The sequence below is a fragment of the Macaca nemestrina genome, chromosome 5, assembly GCF_043159975.1.
Source record: "Macaca nemestrina isolate mMacNem1 chromosome 5, mMacNem.hap1, whole genome shotgun sequence".
Lineage (NCBI taxonomy): Eukaryota > Metazoa > Chordata > Mammalia > Primates > Cercopithecidae > Macaca > Macaca nemestrina.
Window position 1 is genome coordinate 127,459,682 of NC_092129.1, and position 27,567 is coordinate 127,487,248.

At 37.6% G+C, this 27,567-nt stretch overlaps 1 protein-coding gene across 4 annotated transcripts in view; it reads right to left on the reverse strand.

The window, feature by feature from the left end:
* Positions 1–25,011, reverse strand: part of LOC105479548 (GDNF family receptor alpha like) — a 92,297-nt gene extending 67,286 nt beyond the window's left edge. The window contains exons 1-4 of one of the 4 annotated variants that reach the window (XM_071096932.1): positions 24,544–25,010; positions 24,020–24,276; positions 7,398–7,443; positions 5,186–5,315 (exon numbers count right to left, since the gene is read on the reverse strand). Coding sequence is in view for 3 of the 4 variants with exons in the window: in XM_071096930.1 (XP_070953031.1) it covers positions 7,398–7,419 (22 nt within the window). In the remaining variant the exon portion in view is untranslated. Of the gene's footprint in view, positions 1–5,185; positions 5,316–7,397; positions 7,444–24,019; positions 24,277–24,543 lie in introns of all 4 variants that reach the window. The other 3 variants (XM_071096930.1, XM_071096928.1, XM_071096931.1) reach the window with 3 other exon arrangements.
* Between the last annotated feature and the right edge of the window lie 2,556 nt (positions 25,012–27,567).

Here is a 27,567-nt window from a genome sequence, read left to right on the forward strand (position 1 = left end):
TGACTTCAGAGACTAAGGTAATCTGGGCGGAACCCCTGCCCCCGGGGACATCGGCCCAGAAGGCTGAATTAATAGCGCTCACCCAAGCTCTTACCTTAGGGGCGGGGAAAAAGCTGACGGTATATACAGACAGCCGATATGCTTTTGCAACAGCGCATATACATGGGGCCATTTACAGGGAGCGGGGGTTACTAACGGCTGAAGGAAAAGAAATAAAAAACAAGCAAGAAATCCTAGCCCTGCTAACAGCCCTATGGAGGCCAGAAAAGTTAGCCATTGTGCATTGCCCAGGGCATCAGAAACTAACTACTCCAACTGCTCAAGGCAACTTTCTAGCGGACCAAACTGCAAGAAAGGTGGCGAAGGCTCCCAGCCAACTCCTTGCACTCCAGCTCCCTGACCCGGGCCCCCGGGACTTGCCATATTTCCCTGATTATTCAGAACAAGATCTCCAGTGGATTGAAAAGCTTCCCCTGAAACAGATCCAGAATGGGTGGTGGACTGATACTAATGACCAAACCATCCTACCAGAAAAATTAGGACAACAAGTGTTAGAACACATCCACCGAACCACCCACCTGGGTGCTCGGCGGATGATAGACCTGATCAGACGCTCTAAGCTCAAATTCAGACATACAGCCGAGATGGCCAGCAACATCGTGACAAGTTGCAAAGTCTGCCAGCTTAACAACGCCTACCCCCAATCCCAGGCTGCAACGGGAACAAGGCTCAGGGGAACCAGGCCCGGTATCTACTGGGAAGTAGATTTTACTGAGATAAAGCCAGGAAAATACGGGTATCGGTACTTACTTGTCTTTGTAGACACTTTTTCAGGGTGGACTGAAGCATTCCCCACCAAGAAAGAGACTGCTCAGGTTGTAGCAAAGAAAATCCTGGAAGATATCCTCCCCAGGTATGGCTTCCCCGTCCAGATAGGGTCAGATAATGGGCCGGCCTTCGTCGCTAAGGTAAGTCAGGATTTGGCTTCCATCCTTGGGGCAAATTGGAAACTACACTGCGCTTACAGGCCCCAGAGTTCAGGACAGGTAGAGAGAATGAATCGGACCTTAAAAGAGACCTTAACTAAATTGACTATGGAGACTGGCGCTAATTGGGTAGTCCTTCTCCCCTACGCTCTGTTCCGGGCCCGTAACACCCCTTACAGACTAGGCCTTACTCCTTATGAAATTATGTATGGCAGACCCCCACCCTTAGTTCCCGGCCTAAAAGATGATCTGCTCAAGTCCGAAACAGAAAATGTCTCTGAACTCTTGTTTTCCCTACAAGCCTTGCAGAAAATTCATCAAGAAATCTGGCCCAAGCTGAAGGAACTATATGAGACCGGTCCCCCGCCGACACCCCATCCATACCAGCCGGGAGACTGGGTCCTGGTCAAGCGACACCGACAAGAGACCCTAGAACCCAGGTGGAAAGGACCACTCCAGGTACTCCTAACCACACCCACCGCCCTGAAGGTAGAAGGCATCGCATCGTGGATCCACTACACCCACGTCAAGCCAGTGGACCCAACCTCTGATCTTCTGGGACCAATCACGGCGGCGGCTGAAGCACCGGACACGTGGACTGTGGACAGAGCTAAGAACAACCCCTTAAAACTCACCCTGCGCCGACAACATAGCTCACTGCAAACATGCAGTTAGATAGTCTAACCCTAATGTTAGTCGCCCTAGTGGCCGCTGGAGAAATCACAAAACCAGCTCATAATCCCTTTGTCTGGAGATTCTGGCTTTATGAAAACCGAACCCACCCTGGGCAACCTCATAAGCCCGGAAAATTATTGGCCAGTGCTGATTGCCCTTCCTCAGGGTGCAACAGCCCAATTCTACTAAATTTTACCGGTTTTCAAATAGCCAAACCTATGACACCAATAATATGCTTTGAGTTTGATCAGACTAAATACAATTGTAAACACTATTGGTGGCACCAAAATGCTGGCTGTCCTTATAACTATTGTAACATCCACAGGCCCCGTTATTGGGGAGAGAGAAAACAGTTAGACCCTAAATGGCCCTTCTATCGTAGACGGGATAAAGACTTTCCATATACATGGATAGTTAGAGACCCCTGGAACTCCCGCTGGACCACACCTCAACATGGGGCTGTATACTACTCCCCCTCCTCCACATGGCCTAGCAGTCACCTCTATCTGTGGCGAGGCCTAGTGCAAGTACTGCCCCTGGTCCACGGGAATATCCAACGACAGGAAAACAGACTAACACAAGACTTACGTCCTTTCTCCTGGTTAAAGTTATTACAAGAAGGACTAGAACTTGCTAACCTTACAGGACTTCATAGCCTGTCTGGCTGCTTCCTGTGCGCCACTCTAGGGCGTCCACCGCTAACAGCTGTCCCTCTGCCATGGGGACCCTCTACCTTTGCCCAAGCTAACAACCTCCGAAACCACTCGTATGCTCCTATCCTGAACGTGCCCCTATACCTAAACCCCAGTCAGGAGAAGTTTCCCTACTGTTTCTCAGGAACCAATTCCAGCCTCTGCAGCATCACTGCAACGCCCCCTAATATTACCTTAAGAGCTCCATCAGGCATATTCTTCTGGTGTAATGGAACCTTATCTAAGAACCTACCTAGTCCTTCTGTTAATAACCTACTATGTCTCCCTGTCACATTAGTTCCCCGGTTGACTCTACTAACTGCTGGCGAGTTCTTAGGGTATACCGGTAACTGGACTAGTGCTATTATTCACCCAGACCCTAGACCAAGACCTGCACGAGCCATATTTCTCCCCCTCATTGCAGGAATCTCCCTCACCGCATCCTTCATTGCGGCCGGACTGGCGGGGGGAGCCCTAGGTCACACCCTCATAGAAAGTAACAGGTTATACCAACAATTTGCCGTTGCTATGGAAGAGTCGGCTGAGTCCCTTGCCTCCCTTCAGCGGCAGCTCACGTCCCTAGCTCAGGTAACCTTGCAAAACCGGAGGGCCCTAGACCTCCTCACTGCAGAAAAAGGTGGTACATGTATATTTCTAAAAGAAGACTGTTGTTTCTACATAAATGAATCAGGACTTGTAGAGGACCGGGTCCAACAGTTACGCAAGTTAAGCACTGAAGTAAAAACACGGCAGTTTGCTTCAGCTGCAGACCAATGGTGGAATTCCTCTATGTTTTCTCTGTTAGCCCCCTTCCTTGGACCCCTGCTAAGTCTACTATTTCTGCTTACCGTAGGACCTTGTGCTGTTAACAGAATTTTACAATTTATTAGGGAGAGATTTGACACCATACAACTCATGGTCCTCAGAGCCCAATACCAACCTGTAAACGCTGAAACAGAATCAGACTTATGAGACCCAAGATTGGCTCTGAAGATACCTGAAAAGAAGGGGGGAATGAAAGGAGCTGGGCACATTCCTCAGCCCCGGGCTCAAAACTCCCTGAGCCTAGCACAAACACATCCCATCCTCCCATCCCACCACCATATATCTCTCAAACTCCCTGAGCTCAGTACAAACACCACCTGGAAAGTCTCCGATAAGGAGACAGCCGTACAAGGTTACTGAAAGCGCAGGAATTTCTTTGTTCCCCTACAACTTTCGGGCTATAAAAAGCAAACGCTCGCATTGTTCGGGGCCCTCTTGTATACTGTGTAAAGGAGGGACCAAGTTCGAACTTGTAGTAAAGATCCTTGCCGCTTGGCTTTGACTCTGGACTCTGGTGGTCTTCTTTGGGGAACAAACACTCTGGGCATAACACTTGTTCTCTTGATATTTATCCACTTTGTATTTTCTGACCACAGCTAAAATTCTTCCCAGGATCATTTTACTTTTCTAGTAAAGTATAATTTTAGCTTAGGTTCTCTTCTCAGACCTCTTCTATTTTCATTTTATACATTCTCTGCAGAAAATTCCATGTACTCTTATGGTTTGAACTAAAGTCTGATGATTCTCAAATGTATAATTCAATCTCAGTATTTCCAGTGTTCCAGTCATAGATACGTAATTGTTGTCTCTACCTGAATGTTTCAGAAACACTTTCACAGGGTCTTCATCATCATTGTTCCACTGTGGTCCACTCTACTTCATCCATAACGCCACAATTAACATAAGCACCAAAACTAGAAATCTTGGTTTTGTGGTGGACTATTTTCCATCCTCAACTTCACTCTCCCATATTCATTCTTGCTAAATTTGTTGACTTTCACTTTGAGCATTTGTTTAACTTATTAGTCAGTCTACCTCCAGTTTGAATCTTATTCAGAACCTTATTCAGATAGGCTCTGTATAACCCCTAATCTACCTAATGCACTATTCTAGTCTTGCCATTTTTCTGTTTATATCCTTAAATGATTTCTCATATCAGGGCTCTCATATTCCTCACCATGTGCAATCTGGAAGACCTCATTATTTCCCAAATGATCCATGTTGTCTTACACCTCTGTGTACATACTGTCTGGTTCCTGATGAGCATTTTCTTTCTTTTTCTTCCGGAATAACCCTTTTTGTTGTTTAAAACTGAACACAATTATTAGCTATTTTCTGGAAACTTTACTTGAATTCTATCCTCCCCTTTTTCCACACCCAAAATGAATTTGACGTCTTTCATCCACTTACTAGAACTGTAGGGATCCCCCAATTACAGAATTTACTGTTCCGTAGTGTATATATTCATGTGCTTGTTTCCACCACTGGATTGTACAGCTTCACCCACAGACATTAAGGATAATTTATAACTGTATTTTGTCATCAAACACAATTATGCAGTATAGGTATTCAATAAATGAATATTGACGTATACCCAACTTATTAGTTGTTTATATATAAGATTTGTATAAATAACGGATAACATCTAAAAAAATAATACCTTCCAGATATTTACAAGTTACTTTTGCTAGAGGAGAAATACAGCAAATTTTCCAAAAACAATCAAGAAAATAGCAATGTTAATGTGTTACACAAGTTAGTCAAATTGATTCTGCAAACATATGAACTGACACTAGCCAAATCAATTAATAGAAAAAAAATGGGGATTGCAGTTGTGTTACAGAGACAGTTACAGTAACTGTCATCAAGAGAGTCAAGCTATAACTAAATAAGAGTGAAATTATTTGAATTTTTAAACGCTGTTGTTAATCATGAATCACCTGTGACAATATAGAGTGATCGGCTTCAAGTAAGGCCTTGAAATCTTTTTTTTTTTTTAAATCTTACCTCTTTCCAAATCTCATCTTATAAGAAGAATCCAAGACAACTGATTGGACCATATGTACTACTTGCTGGGTCACTGCACTTGGAGATTAGGCCCATGGGTGTAGCTTGGTAACATTTTCCTTGCTGAGGGCTGGAGTGGAAATGGACATATCAGCTTTCTGTTTTCTCATGTGTTCATGGACAACCACATCTAGCCAAGCCCTTGTACTCTTTAGTTGGCAAGCCCAGAGAAAGAAAAAGACGACCCTTTTGACCCTAGCCCAAAGTTACTTGGTCAAATCCAGTTTTCCAAAGACCCAGAAATAGGAATTTGAAGTCATAAACTCAACTTACAAGAAAATGGTTATTAATGCCATTAATCATTATATCTTGTGAAAAGCCCCCTCAAGAATCTTATAAGTGATAATTTCCTGGATATATCAAAATTTCATCAGTACTTCAGAGTAATAATCACTTGGAAATACTACATGTTATCTTCCCCAATTATGTTTTACTTCCTTACACATTTTCAGTTTTTGGTTGAACAAACTACTTAATAGATTATTTTATAGGATTTTCCACACCTTCTACTCAGACAAAATATTGACTCAGCTAAGAAAACCACCTCAATGATTTGGTCCACAAGAATCAGAAATATAACTTTACCCTTCCAAAATCTGCCTTATTCATTCCTGACTATGATTTGTGGTTTTATATTTAACCTAGGATTTTTCAAGAATTTTCCTGTAATGCTTAATGAAAAATAACTTCTATTTTTGGATAATGCTGCAAATTATATCACTCTTTTAAAGACGTATAGGACTCATTATCCTATTAAATGGTCTGAGTTTTTAAAATTCATTGTTTTCCACATTTCTTTGCCAACAGACATTTTCCTCATTATAAGACCTATTTAATGTCAAACAAGCATTCTAAAAAATATAATATGGGAAATGTTGGTACAACCTATCAAATAGTATAATTTTAGTTCTAACAATGTTAAGAAATTATTTCCCTCCTTCATGCAACCTGGCGTCAAGTTAATTTAGAAGTAAAAGATGAAAATAAGAGGCCATTGCCTTTTCAACTGAGGTCATAATAAGTCTGTAATGTATTTTGTGAGCTTCATTATGTTGCTGCCTGATCTATAAAAATTATAGTTTCCTATATTTCTCTTTACAACAAAAAAAGAACTTTAGAAATATTAACAATCTTTATAAAAATAAGAAAATATTTTAGGAATAATTACAAAAAGCAAAATTCTGGAACAATGGAAGACTATTACTTAAACCAAGGAAAAACTGAAAATATATAAGGGATTTCTCTCCTTCTTAGCTTGTTTCCTTGACTTGATATGACTCTCCTTTTATGTTCAATACAATTTAAAGTAAACTTTGCTTTCCTGCCCACAAGTATGCCTTTATTCATCAAGTGTATATTAGTTTAAAGGTAAAATGTCATATTTTTAAAATTACTATCTAGCTACAATTACAATTATTCCTTTTCTGAATTTAGTTTATAGATTCTACCAAATGCTAAAGAAGCTATAAAATATTCTCCAGTCACACATCTAGCAAATACATTTCCATGGGTTCTGCATTAAATAAAAATAAATTATTTTTCATCAACATCTTATAATACATTCATCGGATCCCATACCTGAGAAGTAAGTCCACACTTGAGTTCTAGATCATAAAAATTAATCAAAATATGAAGCATTTTGATATGGTGTTAATTTGTTTTATTTCACTAAATTACTTCTAGTTAGTAAATATTAACACTGTAGGTAAACTGAATGGTTTAAATTAACCTTATTTTTATTAATTTCAAAGCAAAATAAATAAAATAGATAATAGTTTGAAATTTTTCATCTTATAACTTGTAAAAAGATACTGGAAGGTTTTATTTCTAAAAGGTTCTAACACATGTGTGAATTCCATCAATCCTAATAAATAACTCAAAGTCATTGGGTTACTTTATACAATAAGACAGAAACAAGCTGAGAGATTAATGCAATTATCATATTCTGCATTATCCATAGAGTTAGAAATAAATGAGTAAAAGTGAGCGTACATTTTTGCAAGAGGAATAAACCATGGTAAAGCATAAATTTGTAATTTACTTGGTTCTTCATATTATAAACTCCTGTTAAGCTTAAGTGTGATAGTGTTCAGTTTAAAAAGAATTAGTATTAATGAATAATTCAGATAAACCAGAGGCACCATTCACTTACCCAAGAAAATAAGCACTATCATGCTGGACAACTCACAGCTGTTCACCTGGAAAAAAAGGCAGATGTGTTTCTTCTGACAACTTTCTTAACAGTAACTGTACAGAATAAGGCTTCAGCCTCGGTGTTTGCTTCCTAAAGGCATTACCAGTTCAAGTCAGCTTCCTGGGTCATCATTTCCTCCCTAGTGTTTCCTAAGCTGTGAACTGTTCTAATTATATTCAAATTCAATTATTCTCCTGAGGGTGCTGGTCTTGGATAGTAGGATATTATGCCTCGGAGAAAGCCCATGAGCCAAATACTAAGAGAAATGATACATAATCTGCACATTCATGAAAAAGGTTTACTTTCCTTAACTAAAATACTACACTACTTAAAAGCCTCCCAAATATGACCCCAAATTTTCACAGACACTTGGGCATACTCAGTTTCCACTTTTTTCATTAGCCTCATTAAGGCAATTTCATGTCATTTGAGGAAACAGAAAAGCAGAAAAGGCATAATAGCCCTGGAGAATGTATGCGAAATCCAAGTTATACTAGAATTAGCCTGATATACCTCATACATACTGGGAAGCTGCTTCCCAAACTATGTTGTATTACATGTGCCACAAACCCCAGTATGCTTAAAAATTATGCCACTTCAGCTACAGTATCTAATACCCTTCAAATACAGCTACGGTGTTAAAAAAAAGAAAAAAAAAAATTCTTCCCAGTGATGCAGAAATTCCATGTTCCACTGGAAAGTAATCATCTACATTTGTGCTCATCCCTTGACAACTATTTTTTTTCCTAGTTTCAATGAAGGGACTTATTTATCTTATGTCTTAGTTTGGCTATGACCTTCTTCATGTAAACCTACAGCATATCATCTTTCTCGGGGTGCCATGAGACTTCTATTTTTAAATCACCTGGAAGCCTTTCTATAATGAACGCTCAAAAAATATATAAAATGCTGCTTCAGCAAGAAATTAAGAAGATATAGGGATGGGAGAGAAGTATTTGTGCAGTTACACAACTGAGTTTTTGATTGCATATTGTTCATGTTTATTTTATGCTAGTAGAGAAGTTATACTATATTTCGTTTTCCGCAGGCGTAATGAAAAAACACAGACTCTAGAGTCCAACAAACAAAAATTATAACACTGCTTTTCTCTGTAGATCTAGATGAGGGACTTAACTTTGGAAGTTATTCACTCCTCTGTAAAATGTGTTGATTGTGTTAATGCTTACTGTAATATAAAGTATGTATATGAGGGGCTTACATCACACAAAAAATTGATTATATTACATTCACTGAATTAATTATTACATAACAGAATGATTATAATATCATAAAATTAATCAATCTTCTCTTCATTTCAAGGGATTGAGTCATTAAACTTTCCTAATGACTTCTACCAAGATAATTGTTCTTTTTGATATAAGCCAACTTAAAAGGACTTAAGCTAGGACAGACTTGGTTACTACCATAGTTGAAGAGTCCAGGGCAAGAATTAAATTTGGGCATGTTTTAAACTGTTTTTTTCTGGGTCTAAGTTGTTTGTTTCCTCCTGTCTCTTAGCTGCATTCTTCTCTACCAGTTCTATTCCCAGAAAGGCTATTTCCTTCTGGTGGGAAGATGGCTGTGAAGTCCTTGGCAAACATCCTTCTCTCTTAGAAAGCAGAGTAGAAAGTGTGATTCTTTTCCTATTAAAGTTGCAGAATTAAGTTACATCAGTTCTAGATGTGTCAAGTGCCAATCAGTTTTACAAAAGGAACTTACCCCATGTCCAGTATCATAGATATAGGTTGTCAGTGGAGTTGGCCCTATTCAAAGCACAGAATCTGATGGTGCAGAAGGGGTGCATCATGAAGGAAAATTATGGTATTAGAAGCAGCAGCTGAAGGGATCTTGGGGCAGCAAAAACCACATACTTAGTAAAGCATCTAAGTACTGAGTTTAAGAACAAAAAACACAAGGAAAATAAACTTACGAAACAAAGGAAGAGAGTAACATATCTTTCTGTTCAAGGAAGGTGATATAACTATGATTTTCTAGAGTGCAGTGATACACAGATCCTGAATGTAAGACTCAGTGACTAGTGCTAATCTTTGCCAAACAAGTACAGCTGCTGAGGTCCATAACTTATAGGTATAGAAAGCACCTGTGGTCATATGGCTGCTTATCCAAAACAAAATAATATCGGCTGTATTACCATTGAATGCCTGTTCATTGAGCCATCAGTCCTCTTTGTGTATAGACTCCTTCTCAGAATAATATTTTAAGGGCAAAACATTTTTAAAAGAATATAAAGCAATTAAGTATGTTAAAACATACTTGTCAAAATGTTTTAAATTTGTGATAAAGTAATATATATGCTTTATCATTGCAGAAGTAAATATCAAGATCCAAGTAAGTCTAAAAATACTGTCGTTTCAGTGTAGTGATTATCATAGACCCTAATTTGAGAGAACTTCCACAAATAAAATGTTATATAACAATATCTGTAATTTCTATTAGGGACAAAGATAGCACAGGAAGTACCAAATTTCAATAAGTTGAGTAAAGAGATAACACAATTTTACCCCAAGCAAATTATAGACACCTCAAATTAATAAAGCCCAATTTAATGTCAATGAAAATAATACTTTCATTTAAATGAAAGCTGCTATTGAATCAGAACATTTTAGAGATAGAATTATCAATTTTGATAGTTTCTAATTATAATGTGTGCCTGATTTTAAAATGTATTCTACATTTCAAGTAAAATGTTGTAATATATAAACGAAACAGAAGAAAGTACAGCTGCTCTGGTGGGAATTTTCATGAGTAGTCCGAAGCTCTACTTATTGGGCTTTGTAAGCACATCCACAGCTGCTACTGAAGCATCCAAAGGCTCTGAAATTCCCATTCAAAATTCCCTAAATTGATGTAATTGCTTTTGATAAACTTTGTTTTAGCTAACGTATCATTTTCATGACAGTTAAATGCACTAGACCTCACACCTTGGCAAAAGACATGTAATATTTACTAAAAGACTTTTGTGTCAAAGACTCTACAAAAACAAAAATGAGGAACAAACACTAGTTGCATGAATTGGATAAACTAGAATACAAATTAAGCTACATAAAAAAAGAGAAAAAAAGAAAAAATATTAAATAAAACTCTGATAAATCAGTAAAAAACACTTCATATTAAAGGGCATTTCTTTTTGGAACATAAAGTTGTTTAAATCTTTTGTTCAATGACATTCGACTTCCTCCAATCACCTTTGCATTACCACTATATCTGTCTACTTAAAACTTTTGTAGCATGCTACTGTCTGGAGGAGTCTTTTCAGATCTAGCCAACCTAAAATTGACATTTCTGAAAAGAATACATACATATGTCATGAGTTTCTTGGCTAAAAGACCTGTAAACAGAGTTCTCAGACACCGAGTAATAAAAACAGATATGATGCAGTATTTTTTGGAGAAATTTAAAAATACTCTTGCGGTTTTTTATTGGAGGACCTCACCAAAATAATAAAATAATAATAATAATAATTAGGTTTACTTGATCACCTCACCATAACTTGCCCATCAAATTCCTCACTAACAGCCTGATGAGGTATGGCCAGGAGTGGAGGGACAAGGCAGCCAAAATCGGGAGAAGCTGAGAAACCACAAGGAGGCAAGACTCTGAGGTTTGTTCTGCGGACTTCAGATGGACTAACATTACTGAGACTCAGTGGATGAAGAGGAAAATATAAGTGCTAATTATGGGTGGCCTTTTATGCTTCACCAAGAAGACTAACAGAAGAAAGAGAGGCTTTTGGTGAGTTCCAAAAGGCAGTAACCTGGTTGGGTTTTGAAAAATTGCTTAAGCAATGCTATGGAAGATGGTTTGGAAACAAGGTAAATTGCCTGTCACGAAGCTATGTCAGTAGTTTAGGGGAGAATGACAAGGGCTGAACTAAAAGTAGCAATGATGAAGAGAAAATGGCAGGTACAAGAAATGTCAGAATTTAAAATTTCCAGGATCTGGAGACCAGTTGAGATGATGGGCAGGTTGAGAAGGAGGAGGAATGAATTCTTACTTTTGTTTTGTGTGACTTGGTGTTGGTTGTCACCATTTATCAAGACACAAGGCTCACAATTCAGTGCTCTATATACAAAATCATTCAATCTACTGATTAAGTTAAAAATTATGATTAAACAGCCATTCCTTTGGCTCATGTCATCATTTGGGAAGACAGGCTGTCTGTCTTCAAGAGAACCAAAACAGCTCCAAAAAATAAGATTGGATTGCCTTAGAGGATTAGTATTAAGTTCTGGCCCTCAATCTAGCAGGAAATCAAGAATGGATTCATTTATTATTTATTTTTTAAACAATCATATTAATGGAAGTATTAATGATATCACCAATTTATTTACTTATAAAAAAAAAAAAAGCTAAATGCTAGCCAGTATCTTAACGTAGGTATGCTAACATAAAAATGGCAGGTAAAAATGTTTAAAGAGGATTAGTTCCATAATTCATTCTATATAGCCTGAATATTTAATGGTATCGGATTAGAATAAATCGCATGTATCCCTCTTCATGATAAGAAGGTATATGTCATATTCTTTCTTTTTGGGGTAAATTAATATACTCAATCATATCAGTCCAATTTGGCTGAGACAGTGCTCTCCCCTTTCAGCTAAAATTGAGCAAGTCTCCGTGGTTGTGTTTTGTTGATGGTTGTGTTACTCTATTAGCTGGGTCTGGTTTTCAGAAGTTTGTTACATCTCTAAGACCATAATTAAAATGAACTATTAAAAAGCATTCTTAACTCCTTTAAATTCCTTACTGTAACTCGTTTGCTGCTCTCTGTTTCCCATTTTATGTTACTATTAGAGTCTAGTGCACATTCTAATTATCACCGTGAAAAGACATTATGTACCTGCTGATTCAGCAAGGTTATTACTAAATGAAGGAAGACCAACATCTTACCAGATCACCTCAAAACATTATACATTTGTATTCACATTTAATGTTTTAGTCCTCTTTTTTATAGAAGGTAGTAACCTTTGAATTGTGGCCAGACACTGCCAACATTGTCTTTCAGAGAGATGACTTAACGGAGGTAGTGTATGGTCCTGCTGAATTCCAGACTGGGCAATTTTGTAAGGTCAGTTCTCTCAATGATACACTGGAAAGGGGCTCTGGACATTCCATGGGGGAGATGTCTAACAGTAACATAAAAGGATTGTTAATAAGTTGCTAAGGCTACCGAAAACAGATCTATAACTGTTATAATGATCTTTTCCTTTTCAAAATAGTTTTTAAATTGTAAAGTTTTGGTACTTACATATATAGCATTTGAAAAATATAAGAAATAAAAGTAGCCAGCTGCGGTGGCTTACACCTGTAATCCTGGCACTTTGGGAGGCTGAGGCAGGTGGATCACCTGAGCTCAGGACTTCGAGACCAGTCTGGCCAACATGGTGAAACTCTGTCTCTACTAAAAATACAAAAATTAGCTGGGCACGGTGGTGCATGCCTGTAATCCCAGTTTCTCGGGAGGCTGAGGCAGGAGAATCGCTTGAACCCAGGAGGCGGAGGTTTCAGTGAGCCGAGATCGTGCCATTACACTCCAGCCTGGGCGACAAGAGTGAAACTCAAAAAAAAAAGAAAAGAGAAAAAAAAAAAAAGAAAGCAAGCAAGAAAGAGAAAGAGAGAAAAAGAGAGAGAGAGAGAAAGAGAGAAAAGAAAGAAAGAGAAAGAGAGAGAAAGAGAGAAAGAGAAAGAAAGGAAAGAGAGAGAGAGAAAGAGAGAAAGAGAGAAAGAGAGAAAGAAAGAAAGAAAGAAAGAAAGAAAGAAAGAAAGAAAGAAAGAAAGAAAGAAAGAAAGAAAGAAAGAAAGAAAGAAAGAAAGAAAAGTATTTGTATTTAAGATACCCAGATGTATCTACTGTTACTTGGTGATGAACTTTCTTTAAACTGTTTTCCTTAGACGGATGTCAGCAACATGGCAGAACAGGAAGCTCCCGGCACTCCCAATACTCACAAATGCACAGAATGAACATCTCAATTAATTCCCTCTGAGAGAAAGTCAGAAATAAGTTGAGAGACTCCTGCCTAGCAGGCAAGCAAGAAAACATGCATGGCCGGGCGAGGTGGCTCACGCCTTTAATCCCAGCACTTTGGGAGGCCGAGGCTGGTGGATTATTTGAGTCCAGGAGTTCTAGATCAGCCTGGATAACATAATGAAACCCCGTCTCTACCAAAAATACAAAAATTAGCTGGGAATGGTGGTGCGCATCTGTAGTCACAGCTACTCAGGAGACTGAGGCAGGACAATCACATGAACCAGGGAGGCGGAGGCTGCAGTGAACTGAGATTGTGCCACTGCACTCTAGCCTGTGCAACAGGACGAGACTCTGTTTCAAAAAAAAAAAAAAAAATCCAAATAAACAAAACCCAAACATGCACTTCAAATGGGTAGACAAATCTGAGGCATACTTGAGCATGGACCCCTTTCCAGGTACTTCACCATATAACTGAAATCACTAACACTCAGATTCTCCCTGTGGAGAAGACTGGGACCTCACATATAGCACCCTAGTTATAAGGTGCCCAACAGTTTGGCTCTTTAATTCACCAACTCTGGGAGTTAGAGAATTAGGCTTACACAAGTTTATTTAGACCACAGGAAAAAAGTGGCAGTTTTATGTGTGTGTGCAAGCACTTTTTCAGGGGCTTTAATACTGTGAATTAGCACAGAGACAAGACTCAAAAGTACCACTACCTGTTTCTCCCTGGAAGGTTTACAGCATACTCCCCTAGTGGCTACTTGACAGTCTGGTTTCTAACTAACACCATCTGAGAGTTAAAGGGGCAAGCAAAAAGTAGCTCTCTAACAGCCTGAGCAGCAGCTTAGCACTTCCTGAGACTCTTCCTCCAGCTCAACTTGGCAATAATCCTAGTTCTCCCAATTCTCTCTGGAAGGAGTGTGTTCACCCACAAAATGCTCTAACTTTTACAGCATTTACCAGAAATACTATATCCCAAAACTTCTGGCTCTAAGAGCAGAAAAGACTAGGCATCTACAAGTCTCCCTAGATCACAGAACAAAGAGGTGGTTTTAAACAGGCATGCAAACCCTTCCAGGAGCAATATCTCTTGGGAGCAGTATAGAACAGGGGCTAGAATGCACAGCTCCTTTTGTTTGTTTGTTTGTTTGTTTTTTGTTTTCTCTCTAGCAGCTTACTGCACACTCATCCAGTGACAACTAGACAGCTTAACGTCCAGCTTGCATCAGGGAGCGAACAATGCAGACTAATAGTAGCTGTCAGGTAGACTAAGCAGAAAGTTGGCATGTCCCCAGCCTATTTATCCTAGAGTTTGTTCACACACCAAGTGTCACAACTTCTATAGGTCTATTTATTTCTTCCATTATTTTACAGTCTACCTATTCTTGAAAAGAGTTTGTTCACAAATTAAGTGTCACGACTCTATAGTTCCCACCCAAAGGACTGAATTCTTAACAGGCTAAGCTTGGGAGTGGTGGGGCTTTGCATTCCTAACTTACTCTAGATCGCAGACAACAAAGACATAGACAAACAATGGCTCCACTTCCAAAAGCTGTGTTCCCAGAATCAAAAAGTGTGGCCTGAACACAAATACAGGCAGTTTCCATAGAACCTCTCCCTGGCTTCGTGCAGAGAGAGTGGAGAAATAACACCTGCACCCAACTTCAACATGAGGATAGAAGGAACTGGACCACACATCTAACACTTGCATTAGAAATTTCTGGCCACGCCACATTTTGAAAGTCTGGCCTCTATCTTACAGTTCACAGAGTATTGATAGGACATGGCATATCCCAATCTCCTGGGAGTCACCAATAACAGAAACAGTGGCCTGGACAAACACAAAGCTTTGAGAAGCACGTTAAAATTTTTTGTCAAATGGACTAGTGGTATTTTTCTTCTACACAGGTCCTGTTTGATAAGACTGGGAAAGGCAGCTGTCTTATCCAACGTGCAGAAAACAACACAAGAGTCAAGGAAACTAAGGAAACAAGAAATATATATTTCAAATAAAGAGCAAAATAAATGTTCAGAAATTGACCCAAGTGAATGAAAGAGATGTAATTTACCTAACAGAGAATTTAAAATAATAATTATAAAGATTGTCACTAAGGTTCAGAGAGAAATGCAAAAACAAACTGAGAACTTTAACAAACGGAAAGTATATAAAAGTATCAAATCTTAGAGCTGAAGAATATTAAGCTAAACTGAAAAAATCAACAGAAAGGTTCACCCGCAAATGAGATTAAGCAGAAGTAAAACATCAATGAACTCAAAGACAAGTCACTGGAAATCATCCAATCTGAGTAGCAAAAAGGAAAAAGAATGAAAAAGAATGAATACATCTTAAGAGACATACTGACACCCTCAATCAGAGCAATATACACATTATAGGTGTTTAGAAGGAGGAGAGAGAGACAAGCACAGAACATATTCAAAATATAATGGCAGAAAATTTCCCAGTACTGGGGAAGAAAATAGAAAGCCAGATACAGGAATCTCAAAGAATACCAAATAAAATGAATCCAGATAAATCCACACCAAGTACCTATATATCAGGAAATACTGTGAAGCCATAAAACAGAACAAAATCATGTCTTTTTTAGCAACATGGATAGGCTACTGGAAGGTATTATCCTATGCAAATTAACACAGAAACAGAAAAACAAATATTGCACGTTCTTTCACATAAGTAGGAGCTAAACATTAGGTACACACAGACATAAATACAGAAACAATTGACACCGTGTGCTCCAAAAAGGGAAAAGGAAGGGTCCAAGAGCTAAAAAAAAAAACCACTTCCTATTAGATACTATGTTCACTATCTGACTGGTGGGATCAACAGAAGCACAACACCACACATTATGTCCCTGCAGCAAATCTGCACATGTACCCCTTGAATCTAAAATTTAAAAAAGGAAAAGAAACCCACATCAAGGCACATCATAACAAAACTGTCAAAACTTAAAGGTAGAGTATGGAAAGCAGTAAGGGAGAACTGAATTGTCACATTTAAGAGAACTCTGATAAAACTATCAGCAAAATTCTCAGCATTAACCTTGAAAGCTCAAGGGAGTAGGATAGTATATTCAAAATTCTGAAAGAAAAAACCTGCCAATCAAGAATAGTATACCTAGCAAACCTATCTTTAAATAATGAAGGGTGTTAAAGACTCTCTCAGAGAAACAAAGGCTGAGTTTGTCACCATTATACCTGCGTTATAAGAAATGCTAAAGGGAGTTCTTCAAGCTGAAGGAAAATAATGCAAAATGTAAAATAGAAACATGAAAACATGTGAAGGTATAAAATGCACTGGTAAAATTAATGGCATTTTTCAAATCCAAAACATTCCAAAATTATAATGATGGCAAACACATCAAGGATTTCTCTAGTATAAGGGTTAAAAGGCAAAATTCTTAAAAGCAACTACAGCTACAATAATTTGTTAAGTACACATATGATTAAAAGAGGTAAAGAATTACACCAAAAACATTAAATTTAGAAGGAGGAGAGTAAAAGTATAGACTTTGTGTAAGTGATCAAACTTAAGTTATTATCAACTCGGCATAGCTTGTTATAGGTATAAGATGATTTATGTAACCACAAAGTATGAGCCTATAATAGATACACAAAATATTTTGAAAAATTCAAAATATATCACTACAAAAAGCAAACAAATCCCAAATAAAGAAAACAAGAGATAAGGAAAAAAATGTAGGATCTAGAAAACAACTTGAAAACAATAAAATGGAAGTAGCAAGTTCTCATCTATGAATAATTACTTTAAAGGTTAATGGATTAAATTCTGTAGTCAAAAGGCATACAGTACCACGATACATACCAAACAAGATCCAACTATATGGACCTACAGAAGACTTATCTTATCTTAAAGGACACTCACAGGTTGAAACTGAAGTGATGGAAAATGATATTGCAGGCAAATAAAAGAGAGCAGGGGTAGCTATATTTATTTCACACCAAATAAACTTTAGGTTAAAAAAAAACTGTAAAAAGGGATAAAGAAGGTCAGTATATTATAAAAAAAAGATCAATGAATCAAGATAATATAACAATTGTAAATACATATGTGCCCAACACTGAAGCACCTAAAAATATAAACCAAAGATTAAGAGATCTGAAAAGATACATAAGTGCAGCACAATAATAGTAAGTAATTTTAATATCCCACTTCCAACAACAGAACTACTAACTAGACAAAAAATTAATAACAAAATATTAGACTTGAACTATACTTATACCAATGGAGTTAACAGACATATGCAGAACATTTCATCCAACAGCAACAATATATACATTTTTCTCAATTATACATGTAACATTCCCTAGGATAAATCGATAGACCACAAAACACATCTTAACAAATATCAGAAGATCAATATTATATCAAATATCTTTCTCAATCACAAAGGTATGACGCTAGAAATCAATAACAGGAGGAACCAAGAAAAATTAGCAAATATATGCAAATTAAATGACATGCTCCTGAAAAACTATTGATTCAAAGAGGAAATTTAAAAATTAATTTTAAAAATATATAAAGAAAAATGAAAATACAACATACTAAAATTCATGAGATTCAGCAAAAGTGTTTCTAAGAGGAATGTTTGTAATACTAAATGCCTACGTCAAAAGAGAGGGTGAAAGAGGGAGAGATTTTATATAAACAACTTAATGTTACCTCTCAAGGAATTAGTAAAAGAAGAACAATCTAAGCCTAAAGTTAGTGGAAGAAAAGAAACATTTCAGAGCAAAAATCAATGAAACAGAAATTAGAAAACGAATACAAGAGATCAATAAAGCTAAGGGTTGGTCTTCCAAAAAGACAAACAAAATTGACAAACCTTAGCTAAATTAACTACGGCAGAATAGAGGTGGTTCAAATGAACTAAATCAGAAATGAAAAACGGTATCACAATTGATAATACAAAAATACAAAAGATCTTATGAGACCACTATGAACAATTATATGCCAACAAATTGGACAATGGAGAGGAAATAGATAAACGCTTTGATACATAACCTTCCAAGATCAAATCATGAAATTAGGAATATAAACGGAACAGTAATGAGCAAGGAAATTAAATCAGTAATGAAAAGTCTGCCATCAAGGAACAGCCCAGGAAAAGATATTTTCATAAACGTATTCTACCCACATTTAAAGAAGAACTAATAATAATTATTTCCATACTCTTCAAAAAATTGAAGAGAAGGAAACACTTCCACAATCATTTTGTAAGGCCAACATTAGCCTGAGACCAAAGTCTGACTAAGAAACTAACAGAAAAGAAAATTACAGATCAGTATTTCTGATGAATATGGATGCAAAAATCCTCAACAAAATACCAAAAACTATATTCAACAGTACATTAAAAGGATCATTCACCATGGTCAAATGGAATTTATTCCTGGGATTCAAGAATGGCTTACCATATGCAAATCAAGTGGGGATTGTTAATGGGTGCAAAAATATAGTTAGATAAAATGAATAAGACCTAGTATTTAATAGCACAACAGGATGACTACAGTCAATAATAATTCATTGTATATTTTAAATAACTAAAAGAATGAAAGTGAAATTCCCTAACACAAAGAAATGATAAATGCTTGAGGTAATGAATACTTCAAATACCCTGATGTGATTATTAAACATCATATGCCTGTATCAGAACATTGCATGTACTCCATGAAAATACATACATATTGTGTACCATAATAATTATAAATAATATTTTTTAGATTCACTCTGCTTCTAGGTCTACAGATGTGGTTTTCTACCTATCACAAAATAAATTCATGAAAGTAAAAAAAATTAAAAATGTGATTCACCATAGTAACAGAATGAAGAATAAAAACAATGTAACCACCTCAATAGATGAAGAAAAATCATTTGAAATAATTTAACATCCTTTCATGATAAACTTTTGAAAATCAGTTATAGAAGGAATATTTCTCAACACAACAAAGACCATATATAACAAGCCTACAGTGAACATCATACTCAGTGGTGAAAAGTTAAAGTCTTTTGGATCAGGAGCAAGACAAGGATGTCTGCTTTCATCAATTATGTTCAACATAGTACTGGAGGTCCTAGTCAAAACAACTAGGTAAGAAAAAGCATTCAAATAGGAAAAGAAGAAATGAAATTGTTTGCTGATGACATGATCTTATATATAGAAAACCCTATAAGACTCCACCAAAAATAATTGTTAAATTAACAAATTTAGTGAATTTGCAGAATACAATATCAACTTACAAAATCAATATTATTTCCATACACTAACAATATACAACCTGAGAAAGAAATTTTTTAAAAATCCCATTTACAATAGTATCTTACACACACACACACACACACACTCACTCATTTAGAAGTAATCAATAGAATATGATAGAAATAAACCCACATAACTATGGTTAGTTGATGCACACACACATGTAGGAGTAAATTCAACCAAGGAAATTAAAGTTCCACATACTAAAAACTATAAAACACTGTTGAAAAAACCTGAAGATGACACAAATAAATGAAAAGCTGGTCCATGCTCATGGATTAGAACAATTAATATTGTTAAAACGGTCATACTACCCAAAGCAGTTCCAACGTAATCCCTATGAAAATTCCAATGCATTTTTCACAGAAATAAAAAATTGTAAAATATGTATGAAACTACAAATAGCCACAAATAAAAATCTTGAGAAAAAATAATGCTGCAGATATCACAGTATCAGACATTAAAACACATTACAAAGCCAGCAGCGTGGTACTGGCATAAAACCAGACATATCAATCAATGGAATATGATAGAAAGCCCAGAAATAAACTCACATACCTATGGTCAATTAAATTTTCATAAAAATAACAAGATCAAACCATGGGGAAATGACAGACTTTTCAATAAATGTTGTTGGGAAAACTAGATATGCACACACAGAAGAATCAAAATGAACACTTATTTCAGCCCTTGCACAAGAATCAACTCAAAATGGATTAAAGACTTAATATAACATAAGACTTGAAACTATAAAACTACTAGAAGAAAACATATGGGGAAACCATCATGACCTGGGTATGAGCAGAGATTTCTTGACCCCAAAAGCACAGACAATAGCAGCAAAAATAGACAAATGGTATTGCATCAAACTAAAAAGCTTCTGCAGGAAGGAAAGGAAACAGTTAACAGGCTAAAGAGGCAACCCACAGATTGGGAGAAAATATTTGCAAATTACGCATTAGATAAAAGGCTAATATCTAAAATATGCATGGAACTCAAACTCCTCAATAATAAGAAAACAAATGATCCTATTAAAAATGGGCAGAGGACTTAAATAGACATTTCTCAAAAGAAAACATAAAAGTGGTTAAAAGATACATGAAAAAATGCTCAACATCTCTAATCAACAAAGAAATGCTAATTAAATCACAATGAAATATTATCTTATACCTGATAGACTGGCTATTATCAAAAAGATGAAAACTAACAAGGGTTGATGAGGATGTGGAGAAGAGGGAACCCTTGCACATTGTTGATGGTATTGTAAATTAGTACAGTTATTTTGGAAAACAGTATGAATGTTACTAAAAAACTAAAATTAACTACACAGTCCAGCAATTCCACTTTTGAGTATATAGTCAAAGGAATTAATATCAGTATGTCAACAAGATGTCTGAACTCCCACATTCACTGCAGGGTTATTAACAATAGCCAATATTTGAAAATAACTTAACTGCCCACCAACAGATGAATGGATTTTGGCAATATGGTATATATAAACAATGGAATACCATTCAGCCTTTGAAAGGCAGGAAATTTTGTCATTTATGACAACATGGATGAACCTAGAGGACATTATGCTAAATGAAATAAGTCAGACACAAAACAACAAATACTGCATGATCTCACTTAAATGTGTAATTTAAAAAGGCAAACTGATAGAAATACAGAGTACAGTGATGGCTACCAAAGGCTATTACACTACATTGTAACTAAATGTAGTTAAAAAATAATATACTTTATATTTCAAAATAGCTACAAGAATGGATTTTAAATGCTCTCACCAAGAAGAAAAGATAAGCATTTGAGATGACAGATAAGTTAATTAGCCTGATTTGATCATTCCACAAGGTATGTTTGCATCAAAATGTAACATTGTATCCAGTGAATAAATACAATCACTATTTGTCTATTAAAGATAAAATATTACTGAAGAAAAACAAAAGATAGGCTAATTCCCCTTGAGGAGGGGTAGTAAATACCACAGTAAGTGTGTATAGTAGTGATTCATCTAGCTGTTTCCCAAAGGGACCAACTGCCAGAATTTGGGCAATGGTAGTATCAGCATATGGATAAGAAGAATACCTAGATCTATTGTGGAATCTTAAAAAAAATTCAAAAATGTTTTACTTCCATTTATTTATTAGATTTTTAAAGCATAATTTTTATATTTGTATACACATTTGGACATTAAAATGTAAATAGCCTCTTTATTATTCTTCTTGCAAAATCAAGAAAATAAAAAAAGTTCACCATGATATGACTACATATGTGTAAGCAATATTAATATTTGGCTACATTTCTTAGATTTTTGCCATATATACATATGCACCATATATATCATTTTTGAATGCAGAGATAGTACAGGATTATTTGTTCATTAATTATAGATGAAAATAATGTGAACAAAGGCCTGGTGAAAGTTAACATCAATTCTGAGTTTCCAGCTGACTATTTCCCCCAAACTTCCACATTTACTTACTGGATTTAAAGTGTTAATATATATATATTTTTAAGAAAACAGACCCTCCAAATTCTAAGTGTTAAAGCAGAAATTCAAGTGACTCAAATTCTGTGAAAAGAATATAAACATTATATCCATGTAACAATACATTTTTTGTGTCAAAATTACTCAGTTGTAAATGTGGTACATATATACCACGGAATACTGTGCAGCCATAAAAAGAAACAAGAGCATGTCCTTTGCAGAGACATGGATGGATCTAGAAGCCGTTATCCTCAGCAAACTAACACAGGAACAGAAAACCAAACACTGCATGTTCTCACTTACATGAGGAAGCTGAATGATGAGAACACATGGTCACATGAGGGGTAACAATATAAACATACACTAGGGCGTGTCGGTGGGGCAAGGGGAAGGAGAGTATCAGGAGGAATAACTAATGAATGCTCAGCTTAGTACCTTAGTGATGGGTTGATCTGTGCGGCAAACCACCATGCCACACGTTTACCCATGTAACAAACCTGCACATCCTGCACATGTACCCCAGAACTTAAAAGTTGATGAAGAAAACAAGAATTATTCAGTTGTCTTGTGATTATACAAATAACCTGTAAAAATAGTTAAAAAATAAAAAGAAAATTATAAATAATAAATTGAAAACATGCAATTAGCCTTCTAAAGATAAATGATATAATATTTGATATATAGCTTTCAAATTTTCTAGACATATTTGTAAACATATACCATATGTATCCTATACAGCTATACTCTACATAGTGTTCTGTAATTTGGTTTGCTCTCTTACCAATGCCCACAAAGACCTCTCCATGTCCGTATGTAAATAAGAAAACTGTCATATTGACATCGACCCAGTGTTCTATTATGATGCTTTAAACTTTATTTAACCCAATATTTATTCGTTTATTCAATAAATATTTATTGAACACCTATTACATACCAGGCCCAGTTTTTGCTTTAGAGACATGTATTAAGCCATCCTTGTACTGCTATAAAGAAATACCTGAGACTGAGTAATTTATAAGAAAAGAGATTTAATTGGCTCATGGTTCTGCCAGCTGCACAACAAGCATAGGGACATGCGCTTCTGAGGGAGGGTCTCAGGGAGCTTTTACCCATGGTGAAAAATGAAGCAAGAGCAGGTACTTCAGATGGCAAAAGCAGGAGCAAGTGAGAGGAAGTTCAGGGGAGGTGCCACACAGTTTTAAACAACCAGATCTCGTGAAAAGTCAGAGCCAGAGCTCTCTTCTCACCAAAGGGATGGCCCAAGCCATTCATGAGGGATCTACCCCATGATCCACATACCTCCCACCAGACCCCATCTCCAACACAGGGAATTACATTTCAACATGAAATTTAGGTGGGAACAAATATCCAAGATATATTAGATAGATAATAAAAGAGCTCCTCTTTTGGAGTTTATATTCTAGGTGATTAATGCAAGCATAAAAAAAAAAGTAAATACTATCTACATCAGGTATCTGTAACTCCAAGGAAAAGCATAAGGCAAGGCAAAGAAGATAAGATATAATGGAGTTGTGCGGTAAGAATGACTATTTTACAATGGTCGAGTAAGTAAAGCAATTGCAGAAACAAGACACTCAGAATAAGTGATGAGAGATTACAGCTAGAGAGAAGAACGATTGCAAAAGCCTTGAGATTAAGTATGCGCTTGATGTGTTCACAGACTAGCTATTGGGCCACTGTGGCTGGGCAGAATGGGCAAAGGGCAGAATGGATAGGGGCCAGAGAGGCTGTGGGGACGGATGCTATGGGAATTTACAGGGATATAGTAAGGACTTCAGTTTTTTACCTGAATAAAATAAGGACCCCTTGTGTGCCTGCAATTGGTGGGTTCTTGGTCTCTCTGACTTCAAGAATGAAGCCACATACCCTCGCAGTGAGAGTTACATTTCTTAAAGATGGTGTGTTGGGAGTTTCTTCCTTCAGACATTCAGATGTGTCTGGAGATCCTTCTTTCTGGTGGGTTCGTGGTCTTGCTGACAGGACTGAAGGTGCAGACCTTCACAGTGAGTGTTACAGCTCATAAAGGCAGCATGGACCTAAAGACTGAGCAACAAGATTTATTGCAAATAGTGAAACACCTACCCTTCCACAGCATGGAAGGGAACCCAAGCACGTTGCCACTGACTGGCTTGGGCAGCCTGCTTTTATTCCCTTATCCGGCCCCACCCACATCCTGCTGATTGGTCCGTTTTGACAGGGTGCTGATTGATGCATTTACAATCCTTTAGGTAGACACTGCTAGATCTAAAAGTTCTCCAAGTCCCCACTAGGTTAGCTAGATACAGAGTACCCATTGGTGTATTTACAAACCTTGAGCTAGACACAGAGTGCTGACTGGTACACATACAATCATCCAGCTAGATATAAAAGTTCTCCAAGTCCCCATCCGGCTCAGGAGCCCAGCTGGCTTCACCTAGTGGATCCTGCACCGGGGCTGCGGCAGAGCTGCCCGCCAGTCCCCAGCCGTCGCCTGCACTCCTCAACCCTTGGGCGGGCGGTCGATGGGACCGGGCGCCAGGGAGCAGGGGGCGGCGCCCGTCGGGGAGGCTCTGGCCACGCCAGAGCCCAACGTGGAGGGGGGCGCTCAGACATGGCGGGCTGAAGGTCCCGAGCCTGCCCTGCGGGAAGGCGGCTGAGGCTCCGCGAAAAGTCGAGCACAGCGCTGTCGGGCCAGCACTGCTGGGGGACCTGGTGCACCCTCTGCAGCTGCTGGCCCAAGTGCTAAGCCCCCCACTGCCTTGAGCGGGGCCACTGGCCAGCCGCTTCGTGTGCGGGGGCCCGCCGAGCCCGTGCCCGCATCCGCCGGAACTCGCACTGGCGCTCCGGAACTCGCACTCGCCAGCAAGCGCTCCTCGCAGCCCTGGTTCCCGCCTGCGCCTCTCCCTCCACACCTCCCCGCAAGCAGAGGGAGGGGGCTCCAGCTTCAGCCAGCCCAGAGAGGGGCTCTCAGGGTGCCGTGGCGGGCTGAAGGGCTCCTCAGGCACAGCCAGAGTGGACGCCGAGGGCAATGAAGTGCTGTGAGGGCTGCTAGCACATTGTCACCTCTTACTTGGAGAGTATTGAGTAGTGACAGTTTTGTTGACATTTTTAAGGGGTTTTAATTGCTTTCTTGTTGAGAATAAACCATAGAGAATTAAGGTGAAAGTAGGAGACCTAGTTGGGAGGCTAGCAAGGTGCATTGAAATAAAAGATCACGAAGATATTGAAAAAACAAACAAATGACTGAAGTGAAAGGGGAAATCCATAAGAACAGAGCATCCTAGAAGCCAAGTAAGGAAAGTGTTTCAGGGAGAAGGGAGTAATTAACTACAAATAACTCAAGTAAAATGAGGACAAAATACTGATGTAACAATGTGGAGGTCCCACGTGACCATAATAAAACAAATATATGTGGGATTTGGTGAGGAAGACCTAGATGAAGTGGATTCAGGATCAAATTGAAACAGAGGAATTTCTGATCACGGGTAGTTTCTCTTTCAAGGGAATTTGCTGTGAAGAGAAACAGAGAATTGAGGCAGTATCTGGTGAGAGATGTGAGGTCAACAGAGAAATGCTGGAAATACTAGGTTATACTTGTTCCATACCTAAAGCACTTTTCTGACTAAAACTAAAAATCAAATTAGTTTTTAAGTCACATCTATAATATAACTTTTGCTGTTTGCTATCATCTGTCTTTCTCTAAATTAGAAGTCCTTGCCACAGACCAGCTTTCTCCTTCCCTGTAGTTTTTCTCTCTCATCTAAATCTGTCTGATGCTTTTACAGGAATTAATACAATATTATTTCATTTTTTTTTCTTTTAAGAAATTTAAAATTTTGAGAGGGAGTCTCTCTGTGTTGCCCAGGCTGGTCTCAAACTCCAAGTCCTCCTTTGGGAGGTCCTCCTGCCTAGATTTCTCAAAGTACTGGGTTTGTAGACATGGGCCACGGCTCCCAGACTGCTATATTATTTTTAAGCAGATCACCTTACCTTCATTTTAATCCCTTTCCTTAAAGGACTTTGTCTATTTAATGGAATAATCTTTAAAACTTTTCCAATGGCTTTTTTTCTTTTTCTTCTTCTATAGATTTCTAAATAAATTTAACTTTTTGGTTGATGTAAAGTCGATCTCCAACGCATAATTTACAAATAGTTGACTTACTACAAATAGAATTTAACATTACTGATATTTGTACCTGATGCCTTCCAATTTAATCTGACCTTACATTCATTAAGATACTTAGAAAAAAAAATTCCTTTTGAGGGTCATCCTATTGCCTATTTTGCACAGTACTACTTTCCTCTCCTTGTATTCCTCCCCGTTTTATTCTATTTGCATTTCTCTCCATATTTCCCATTCATCAGTTTTTTTTTTCTGTTACTGTGTGTAAATTGCCCCCTAAAACTTATGTACCTTAAAACAACAATAATGATTTACTATCATTCATGCTGTCTGTGGATTTGGAGTTTGAGAATGGCTCGGCCAGATGATTCTGGCTCAGGGAGTCTTTTGAGGTTTCAATCAGACAATTATTTCAGAGGGATGATCTTGAAAGCCTTTTCTCCACTTGTCTGGTGCCTGAATTGGGAGGCCTTGAACCTCTGAGACCCCTTGAACATAATCTCAGTGTCTATGTAATTTCTCCACTTTATCTACCCAGTAGACTTTAGGATAGCTGAGCTTCTTGCAAATAAGCTCAGGGTTTCCATGGCACATGTTCCAAGAAAGAGTCAAATGAAAGCCATTATTTACTTGTGTGTATTAGCCTTTGAAATCATCCAGTATCACTCCTACTGCAATCTGTTGATTGAGGCAATTACAAAGTTTCGTTTGGTTTCAAGGGAGGGGACATCGACCTCACCTCCAGATGGAGGAGTGTCAATATAGCATGGTAAAAACAGCTTGTGGAATTAGATATATATTGGTGTAGCCATCTTTGAAAGATACAATCTGCCACACCTCTCAAGCACCAATCTCCTTCTTCCTTGATTCATGTTTCTCACTCTAATTATGCTCTTACACTTCAACATAGTCTCCAGTCTCGTATGATTTTCTTATTCTCTAATCATCTCCTGACTTTATTTCCTTGCCTTCTAGTCTGACCCTCTGTCTAGGAATTTCTTCCCACTCTTCAGTACCCTCAGATGCGTGACCCTTGTGATCCTTAAGTACTCGAAATATAGTCTGCCCTCAGTAAATGTGGGCTCTGTATCCACAGATTCAGCCAACTGTGGATCAAAAACAATTTTTTTTTTAAAAAAGGCATCTGTTACTGAGCATGTACATGTATTTTTTATTGTCATTATTCCCTAAATAATACAACTGTTTCCATAGGCGTTGGGTATTATAAGTAC